The sequence below is a fragment of the Embiotoca jacksoni genome, unplaced genomic scaffold (assembly GCF_022577435.1).
Source record: "Embiotoca jacksoni isolate LCO1_2020_lvr unplaced genomic scaffold, fEmbJac1.0.p SCAF_112, whole genome shotgun sequence".
NCBI lineage: Eukaryota > Metazoa > Chordata > Actinopteri > Embiotocidae > Embiotoca > Embiotoca jacksoni.
This window is the reverse complement of record NW_027185244.1, coordinates 477,501-487,500: the sequence shown is the minus strand read 5'-3', so window position 1 is coordinate 487,500 and position 10,000 is coordinate 477,501. Positions and strand designations below refer to the sequence as shown.

At 46.8% G+C, this 10,000-nt stretch overlaps 2 protein-coding genes across 7 annotated transcripts in view; both read right to left on the bottom strand.

Moving 5' to 3' along the window:
* Positions 1–2,446, bottom strand: part of ogdha (oxoglutarate dehydrogenase a) — a 22,397-nt gene extending 19,951 nt beyond the window's left edge. For all 4 annotated transcript variants that reach the window (XM_069143695.1, XM_069143691.1, XM_069143693.1 and 1 more), the window contains exon 1: positions 2,337–2,446. The gene's annotated coding sequence lies outside the window, so the exon portion shown is untranslated. The remainder of the gene's footprint in view (positions 1–2,336) is intronic.
* A 648-nt stretch (positions 2,447–3,094) lies between these two features.
* LOC138194734 (disintegrin and metalloproteinase domain-containing protein 9-like) overlaps positions 3,095–10,000 on the bottom strand; it is a 26,358-nt gene continuing 19,452 nt past the window's right edge. The window contains exons 17-25 of one of the 3 annotated variants that reach the window (XR_011177949.1): positions 9,888–10,000; positions 9,719–9,793; positions 9,529–9,634; positions 9,302–9,449; positions 9,051–9,147; positions 8,301–8,330; positions 8,090–8,175; positions 6,915–7,361; positions 3,095–5,760 (exon numbers count right to left, since the gene is read on the bottom strand). The exon at positions 9,888–10,000 is cut by the window's right edge and continues 71 nt beyond it. Coding sequence is in view for 2 of the 3 variants with exons in the window: in XM_069143689.1 (XP_068999790.1) it covers positions 7,292–7,361; positions 8,090–8,175; positions 8,301–8,330; positions 9,051–9,147; positions 9,302–9,449; positions 9,529–9,634; positions 9,719–9,793; positions 9,888–10,000 (725 nt within the window). In the remaining variant the exon portion in view is untranslated. Of the gene's footprint in view, positions 7,362–8,089; positions 8,176–8,300; positions 8,331–9,050; positions 9,148–9,301; positions 9,450–9,528; positions 9,635–9,718; positions 9,794–9,887 lie in introns of all 3 variants that reach the window. The other 2 variants (XM_069143689.1, XM_069143690.1) reach the window with 2 other exon arrangements.

Here is a 10,000-nt window from a genome sequence, read left to right as displayed (position 1 = left end):
TGTTAGACAGAAGACCAATCAGAGCCCAGAGCGGCCGCTACCTTTTACAGGAAACAGGAAGGAGGTTAAGTTCAGTTTTCAGTCAATCTTTATTTCTATTTGGAGAAAGTACGCATGCAGAACGATCTATCAGCACTTCCTGTTTGCTGTGTTTGATTGGATGTACCGACAACTTCCACCGAATCACTTTGGAAGTGAAGAAAAGTTAAAAACTCAAAGATTCTCAGTCGACTTCAGCATCCAGAGGGAGCCTCACCTTTTAAAACGGATGTATTTAGCAGGTTTAAGGACGTTTGATCAACGTGGACATCACAGGAAATGACATCATCAGAAAATAGAAGTTACGCCGAATCTAAAAATGTGTCGTGTTCACATTTTACAGAGTTACGCCTCAGTTTTCGACATCAATTGCAGCGATTTGGTGCCGAGGTTTTTACAGCCGCCTCTGAGTCACTGCTGCTGTAACCGTGACAACAATAACTGACCTACTGCTAAAGCAGCTGCACACATCTGGCACCTCAGCAGGAGGTGAACAGAAGAGGAGGCGACGTCATCAACAGGAGAACTTCATGTTCACGTTGGTTTGTCCGTCAGAATCAGCTGCTATTAAAACCACATTTTTCAAAAGAAAAGATCAAATGTTTATTTCCACGCATTTTTTGTTTTTTAATTGGACGTAATCACGACAGCGCTGGACGGAAGATGTTCACGTCGGTCGGTATCGACGACGTTTGAAGGCAGATTTTGGCTCCTGAGCGAAGATGAACGGTGAAGCTTGTTGTTGTCCACAGCGCCGATGGGACGGTGTCCTCTCAGAGCCGCCGAGTCTCTGGGTTCCTGCCAGGAGCTCGTTAACGGTTCATTCAGCCTCCTGAGGAACTTTCTGCTTCCTGTTCTAACAGCTGATTCTGTCTCCGCAGCACAAAAACTAAAATATCTCCATCAACTGAATCTGAATGACAGCGTCCCTCCCGCCGATCCACTCTAGTTCTGTGCTCTCTAAGCCAGAAATGAACCAAACTGAATTTCCAGCGAACATTTGAAACACTTCAATCATTTCTTTGGTTGATTTATCAGCCAGTTGTTCGACTCCTCAAACTGAACATCACTCAAGTTGAAACTTCATGACTTTTTGATGAGTTCAGACACTAAATCAAACTTCATCCCTCCACCTGAGGTCAGAGGTCAGAGGTCATCATGACTGTTGTCTACAGAGCAGGTGAACTTTACAAACACCTTCCAGAGGCTTCAGTCCCAGCAGAGGTGGAGGAGCCTCCTCCTGCTCCTCCTCCTCCGCCCGGAGAGGAGCCTCCTCCTCCTCCTCCACCTGGAGAGGAGCCTCCTCCTCCACCTCCTCCTCCTCCTCCGCCTGGAGAGGAGCCTCCTCCTGCTCCTCCTCCTCCGCCCGGAGAGGAGCCTCCTCCTCCTCCTCCACCTGGAGAGGAGCCTCCTCCTCCACCTCCTCCTCCTCCTCCGCCTGGAGAGGAGCCTCCTCCTCCTCCTCCTCCACCTCCTCCTCCTCCGCCTGGAGAGGAGCCTCCTCCTCCGCCTGGAGAGGAGCCTCCTCCTCCTCCGCCCGGAGAGGAGCCTCCTCCTCCTCCTCCTCCGCCTGGAGAGGAGCCTCCTCCTCCTCCTCCGCCCCCCCCCTCTACCCGACTGCCCCGCCCTCCCAGCCGGACTCTCTTTCCGTGTTTTGACCTTGCTCCCCCCCCCCCCCTCTCCTCCTCCTCCCCCCCCCCCCTCCTCCTCCCTGATTGGCTGCCTCAGAGGAATCCCAGAAGTCAGAGCGTGTATTGGTCACGTGCCGTGTCGGTCACTTTGTCCTTTTAGAGTCATCAGTTCCTGAAAATGTCTTCTCACCAAAACATTGTCAACAACAACAACAACAACAACCCATGAACGGGTCACGTGATTGATGAAACCTGCTCACCGGAAACGCGGCTACATGGTTAGCCTAACAGCTAACGCTCTAGCTGATGTAATTAGCCAGTTAGCTCCTACTTAATTAACTACCATTAGCACGTTTGGCTAGCGGATAAACTGGTGCTAACTGCGTAAAGTCAGCTGCTCGGAGGCCCGCTGCCCGGTTAACGTGGGTCGTTATCTCCCGTTGATGACGCGGACTCTGACCGACAGGTCGTGACAGATGACGGAGCTCTCCCGGTAACGGTGGTTTCAACGGGCTGTTAGCACGCGGCTAGCATGCTAACACGGTTCCTGACATTCGTGAAGACGGATCTTCGTGTCCCTCTGACCGGACATCTTCCTCCGGGTGGACGGACCGGCCCCTCGAGCTCTCTGCTGCGGCGCACACGCCTGAAAGTCCCGCTACTGACCTCCAGAAACGCGTTTCAGCGGCTCCCTCTCGGCCGGTCTCCCCGATGCCCTTCGCCTCTCCCGGTGAAACGATGACAGCTCAGCGGAGGCCTGCCGGAAATGACGTCAAGTGAAAGGGGCGTGGCTTACATTTAATTCGACTTTATTCATCCCATGATGAGAAACGTCGTAAATTAATTGAATGAATACATTTTTTTTGTGTTGAACAACAACAAAAATTTGGATTTAGGCTTTAATATATAATATATATATATATATATATATATAAATGGTTAAATCTTAAGTATAGATTTTTTTTTAATCAAATGACATGATAAATCTAAACTTCATTTGATTTTTGAGTGAACTATATTCTATATATATGTAAATTTTGTACAGTGGTTTAATATATAATTATTATTTATTTAATAGCATAAATGACCAAAAAAAAGGTAAAAAATAGAAAAATTGTCTAAAACAGTTACCCTATAATATATATTTAATAAAATAATTTTTAAAACCTTTTTAAAATCATATTTATCTTACTTGACAACATGTATTAAAAATACAGTAAAAGTTTACAGATAAAACGAAGTGCTTGCAAAAAAGTCGTAGAGTTGGCAAACAACCACGAAGAGAAACAACGGGACCAAAACATGATGCAAAATACAACACTGAATCCTGTTTTTTCCTCCAAAGTGACGACCGATCACAGAACAACAAAAGCAAAGACGCTTGAAGTGTTTCAGACAACAATCACGAGTCCATTCAGCGAGACTATGTTTCTGTGCACCTTTATTGAGTCTCCAAACCACCACAATCACAATCCGTTTGAATAAACTTTATTAAATCATCGTGTGAAGCTGAAGGACATCCAGAATTGATTCTACCAGGTTTGGTTTTTCGTATCGGGCAGCACCTGAACACAGCACGAGTTTGCAGTTAATGCTGCGGCATCACGACCGTTGCCGTAGTAACCTGAAACTCATCCATGTACAACAACAGAGCGCTCACACACGTGCTTGTTTTGACCGTCACAGGTTTTACAGTGACACTTAATGAGGAAATAAAATGTTCTGGATTACCACAGATAATAGTTACATTCACAAAAACCACAAAAAAAAGAAATCAAAAAAATCATTTGTTATGATAGAAAAAGGAGATCCTGCGTTGCCATGGTGATGTCATACTGTCCTCGTCCACCTCATACACTTACACAGGATTATCATGAACATAACTGCAAGAAGGTTGTTTTTTTTACTGAATCTGAGACGTTTTGCTGAGTTTCACTTTGCACCTCCCAAATAGGTTTAAAGAGGTGTAAGAAGAGCAGAAAGACCTGTTTTACTTTACTGATCATCATCCCAATGAACTTTAACCAACAGTGAACGTGCTTGTCAGGCACTCGGCCCATCTCAGAGTAATATTCATTCAAATGAATTAGAATTATTGATGCATGAATGTGCAAAGGTGGGGGGCATTTTATATTCTGATATATTACATCATTATTTATTTATTTTACATTAATAGTGTGAATCTGTAAATCCTAAAGTACCTGAAAACATCTCGTGACTGTCCAGCTCGGCTCAGTGGGAGGAGCCTCGCTGCCTGACAGACTGAACTCAGGGCTGAACGAAGCTGTTATTCACATCAAACACATCTCATGTTCAGTCAAACTAACACACACGCTCACATGAAAGTCTTCAACTAACAATAATCAGAGAGAAATTTATCTGAATTATGTTCAAATGAAAATAATGTTTTCTTTTTCCTTTAACTTGTGATGCAGCAACACGTCGGTTGACTTTGAAACAGGAAGACATGTTGCATTTGTTGAGGACGATTTTGAGCGGCGGAGGAATCGATGCTTCTGTTGAGTGTGTGTGAGAATAAAGTGTGTGTCAATGGTGATGAGCTCTACACACCTGTAGAACCTGTTTGTAGGTGTGAACATGAGATCCGTTGACCAACAGAACCAACAGAACCCTCAGAGAACCGGTTCCGGCGTCAGACCGAGCCGTCAGCAGCCATCTGGTTCTTTAAATAAGTCCAGTCTGCCCGCCGTCTCTCCTCCGACCTCACCGCTGTCAATCAGCCCAAAACATCACTTCTTCATTACATGTTGGTTTTGCTGTGAAAAACGATCGGATGTCGCGAGAGAGCGACTCGTCTTCACGTTCACGCAGAAACCTGGCGCAAAAAAACCCACTCGAAGATCCTAAAAATACCAACATGGCGCTCCTCTCAGGACACCGTGCAGCCTGCAGCTAACCATGCTAACAACGCTAACGATGCTAACAGCTGGTCGGACAGAAACATTTGGTGTGAAAATCTCTGGTTTGAATGAAACTGATAGAAACTGAGAGTTGTATCGTGACCGCCGCTCCTTCCTGCAGGGGGCGCTACAGACAGCAGCGACAGGAAGTTACTTCCCACCTTCAGACACTTTAACGCTCTCACGCAAGTCTTCAGTCTTTGTCGTTTAGATGAAACACAACTTTAACATCCTGAATCCAAACTAGCGTGTTTCCGGTCTTCAATGCTAAACGAGGCTACTTTCACCCGCTGTAGCTGCGCGAGCTAACATGCTAGCAGTAGCCGGTCAGGATTTCTGTTGACGGTGAAATGAATCTTTGTTTCCGGAGACCTTTCCGGTTTCAGCGTTGGAAACACTGACGGAACCGAACCTTTAATACGCTCAGAAAATAATTCGTAGTTTTCTCGTAAGAAATATTTTGGCTGCGAGAGAACGAGACGCGACAACGCAAACGTTCACACTGGACTCTGGGAGGAAGGTCGTGTAATACACCCGCCCGTCCAGCAGGGGGCAACATGGCAGATCTGTGACACTGACACGCTGCCCTCTAGTGGACTGACAGGTGTATTACACAATTGGCCGTAATAATAACAATTACTGCTGAATTAGCTCCTGTTGTCAGTGAACCATCAGCTCCTCCTGAGATTGAAATGTTTCAGTGATGAAGACAGAAGTTCACCTGTTAAATCCAGTAATGAGCTGCTGTAACGTCAGTTCTGCCGAGTCATCGTTTCAGCCCGGTTCTGTTCATATTGAGCCACATTTGTCCCTTTAACAGCAGAACTGTGCGTGAGCAGCTCCCGTCTGCAGTGCATCATGGGAGTTCAGACCAACATCACCGATCACTGAGACTCAAGGAAACGTAAAAATGTGACTTCTGATCAGATTATCGGCGCTCGTCTTTCTATTTCTGCTGAGTGTTGACGTCTGTTACCGTGACGATGTGAATCCAGTCTGAACGGGCTCAAAGTGTGGATGTCCTCCTGCGTTAAGAGTTCGCCTCTGAAACCGTGACGCATTCTGTGGACATCTGCTGCTCCTGAGTCCAGGACAGACCAACCGGGCGTTGTTCCAGCGGGGGTTTCCTGGACGTCCCCTCAAACGTCCCTCAAACGTCCTCAGAGGACCTGTTGCATACGTAGATTTTACAATTCTGAAGAGAGCGAGCGCCGGGCGGCGAAGACCAAACGCACCCAGCAGGGGGCGCGTTACATTCTTATGACGGTGCAGAGCAGACGGTACCAGCGCTTTCATTCAGAGACAGAATAACAGGAAACAAAGGGTTAGGGTTCAGGCTCCGCCCCTCGTGACTACAAACCAGCCAATCGGAGGGAACCACAAGCTCACGAGTTCCTTTTGGGGGCAGCATGAGGTTTGGGAGTTACCCATAATTCCTTTCTCTGTGCTGTTTATGTAAATCTTTGAGGAAGATTTTATTTTTTAGCATGTTAGCGTAGATTTAACATATTAGTAAACGTTTATCATGATGAACATTGGAAGCTGCTCAAGCGACTGTTTGCTAGCATGTTGGGACGCTAATTACATCGTAAATAATTCGATTGTTTCAGCATGTAGTGCAAGATTTCTGTCTTTGTGAGAGGTTCAAACGATAGTACGATAAATAAACTAACGAGATCATTTGGGATTGCGCTAACAGGCTTCATAAATATTATCTAATGGCCAACTAGATAGTGGATATTTTAACGCTAGCATGACATTTTAGACACACTATTGCTCGGAAATACTTGCTCGTGACCTCGCATACTTGCTAGCATTGTCAGCTGGTCAAAGCTAGTTAGCTAGCCAGCTAATTAACTAACAAACACAAATTTAGTAGCATCTCTTGTTAGCCTGGAAGTTAATTAAAAACACCTAAAACAAGAGACGTCATTAAACACGAATAAACGTTGGGTGGCGACTACGAACCAACACAATTAATGTGAGTTTACCAACGACAGCTATTAAGTGTTGATTAACAAGCTGACAAGGTAAGTACTGTTTGCTAGCAGAAATTAGTGAACTACTTAAATAAATAACTAACGTTAACTAACTAGCAACAAAGTGAATCGTAGAGACTTCATTTCGGAGTAAAAGTTTCTGATTTTTAAATATTGCACCGTGAAGTGACTCCGAAGATAAATAGCCAATTAGCATTAGCTAAAGAGCTAATTTGGTTAGATATAAAACATTAGCTAACTAAACTGGAAGCTTTCAGTGTTAGCAGCTAGCTAGCATTATAACTTTGTAATCCAAGCACAGTTAGCTAGCTAATGTTAGCTACCTAGTTGTTGATGATAGATAATAAACTGTTCGTTGCTTATCTGGTATCTGATTGGCTGGTTTGGTTCCAGGTGACGTGTCACCTGACGGAGCTGAGCTTTGTCTCCAGACTAAGACGGTAGAAGAAGAGCAGCTTCAGTTTGTTCCTGGTGGTTCTGGTAAAACCCGGTCCGGTCCGGTCCGACTGAATCCAGTTTCAAGGGTTCTGTTTGTAGTCCGGCATCGGCAGACTTCAGGGCCGGCTGTCCTTTCCTGGTTGTTGCTAGGCAGCCGTCTCTGAGGGGGCGGAGACTGAGGTTAAAGAGGAGGAAGAAGAGAAGAAGAAGAAGAAGAAGAAGAGGCGTGTCATCCAGGTGTAGTCGGAAGCCCCCTGATTGGTTAAACAGGCGGAGCGGGGGCGGGTCTTTGAGGCACCAGAGGCTGTGACGCAGCAGAAGGTTTTGGTTTCCTGAGGAAGAAATAAAGACAAAAGATGTCAACAAAGACTTCTTCTGTGGTTCAGTAAACAACGTGGAAGTGAGACTGAGCAGGGGCTGCTGGGAGGTGGAGTTCATCTCTGATGGAGCGTCCAACGGTTTCCTCCCACTTCAGTTAGACTCTTGGTCCTGTTAGCTTAAAGCTAACTGCTACATCCAGGCAGCTCAAAGTAAAATTGTTGAAACTTGTTGAAAGTTAAAATCCTAACGGAACGATGAAATTCAAACTATTAAAAGAAGTATCAGTTTTTATAAAAAAGCCACAAGATAAAAGTAAGCTAACACTGCTGAGTCAGCGTCATTAACGTAGCATTCAGTTAGTTAGCTAACAAGTTAAAGCACAATGTTAGCTGCTTTAAACGGTGAGCCAGAACTAACGCTATGAAAACACTTGTGTTAATGCTACTGCTGGTTAGCATCAAATAACCAAATGCTGTGTTTTCTTTTAATGCGGCTAGGCTAACTGCAGGCTACTGCTAACGTTCATTTAGTTATCGTGTTAAAATGCCAGAATACACGTTAACACGGCTAAGTAGCTAGATTTAGCTTTTAGCAAGCTAGCTGCCTGCGCTATACTCCCGACACATACCGCAGTTTGTTCTTGAAGCTAACGAGCTACAAGTTACGTAGCTTAGCGTGAAATAATGTGTTTCTGAAATTGTTAGCATTTCATGGTGCAGGTGATGTGTTGAAGTCTCACAGAGGCGGGGGAGGCGGCCTCAGGGCGGAGGGAGGAGCCGACCTGCTCAGGGCGGAGGGAGGAGCCGACCTGCTGGTCTCCACCACCTGAACACAAACAACCACCGTCACAGCGGGAACCAAACATCTCAACGTCTCCAGAGACAATTACTGTAGTACTACAGTAGTACTACAGTAGTATTAGCAGTAGTATTAGAGTATTAGTGTTTTACCTCCTGTGGCGGCAGCAGCTGAGTGTGGTGCTTCACATGGAGAGAGAAGAACACTTTATTTATTTACATTAGTTCTAATGAACACAACACACACACACACAACACACACACACACACACAACACACACACACACACACACACACACACACACACACACACACACACACACACACAACTACTAAATCAGCTCATCAATAAATGTTCCCTGGCAGCTGATTCATGTTTATTTATTGCGTCATCAGCCTCCTGATCACAGCAGGAGGTCCCGTCATCAGACTGTCTCCCCCTGCTGTTCAGCTTCATGTACACCACCTGATTAGCTTCACCTGTCCCTCGTTGTCCTTCCCTCCCTGCTGTATTTAGTCTGTGTGCTCTTCTTTGTTTCAGTTTCCTATCTGTTGCTGCATCTTTTGAAACCTTTTGACGATTTCCAGAGTTTGACCCGAAAAAAAAGAGCCCTGATTGTGTGGTGGAAATCACTGCATGGGCTCAGGGACACTCGTGTTGAAGGTTTTCTGTTCCCCAAAGATTTGACCCAAAATCTGCTGTTTCTGCTCCAGTTTCAGGTTTCCATGGTGACATCACAGATGTTCTCGTCCCAGCGGTCACGTCACCGTGGTGATGTTGATGAAGAGACTCTGAATACTTCCTGGAGGTTGTCGGTCGTCCGTGTGCGTCACCATGCTGCTGTGACAGGCAGTCGTTTATCTCAAAAATCGTCCGTGTCAGTTAGGAGGCGGTACACTCACCCCGTCTTTGACGATGTTGTTGGCGTTGCCCCGAGTAACAGACGGAGGCTGCGCTCTGGGAGGCGGTCCTCTGCCAGGATTGGCTGGAGCATCAGCCCTGAAGGCAGGAAAGAGATCAGAGGAGAAGGAGGGGGACAGACAGGAAGGAAGGAGACAGACAGGAAGGAGGGAGTGTGGCGTGTTCTGATGTTCTGATGTTCTACGTGTTCTGATGTTCTACGTGTTCTGATGTTCTACGTGTTCCATCTCACTGGTATCCCTGCGTCCTCTTCCTGCGACTCCACCCGAGGCGCCGCAGCAGCTCGTTCCTGCGCAGGAAAACAAACGCACCCAGAGCGAGCAGAGGGAGGACGAGGAAGAAGAAGACGAGCAGCCCGTCTCTGAGGGACGTGTCCTTATCTGAGGACAGACACACGGGACACGTTACTGATGTATGTATGGATGTCCCGTCTCAGCCGGACTTCAGGATCCAACCTACCGTTCCAGGTGGGGCCGCTGTCCACGCTGCCGCCGTAACCCGACACCTCACAGAGGGGCGGAGCCCAGCCGTCCTCACAGTGACAGTTCTTGTTGCTGTTACACACCTGGACGGGTGAGACAGACAGAAGGTCACGTGACCTGACAGACAGACAGGAGGACAGATAAAGACAGACAGGAGGACGTCTCACCCCGTGTCCGTTACATTTCTTCTCCACGTCATAGTCCAGGACGTCAGCGCTGCGGCACTCAAAGTTCATACACACCTGAACACCACAGAAGAAGAAACAAGATGCAACTCCTCCTCCTGCTCATGCCCCCCCTCCACCCCTGCCCCTCCTCCCTCCCGCTCCTCCTCACCTTGTTGTCCCCACACTTGGTCCCTTCGTTGACCATGCCTGGGTCGGGGACGTCTGACCCCAACATGAAGTCCACTCCGTAACATTTGGCTCCAGCGATCGGCGTGCTGATGA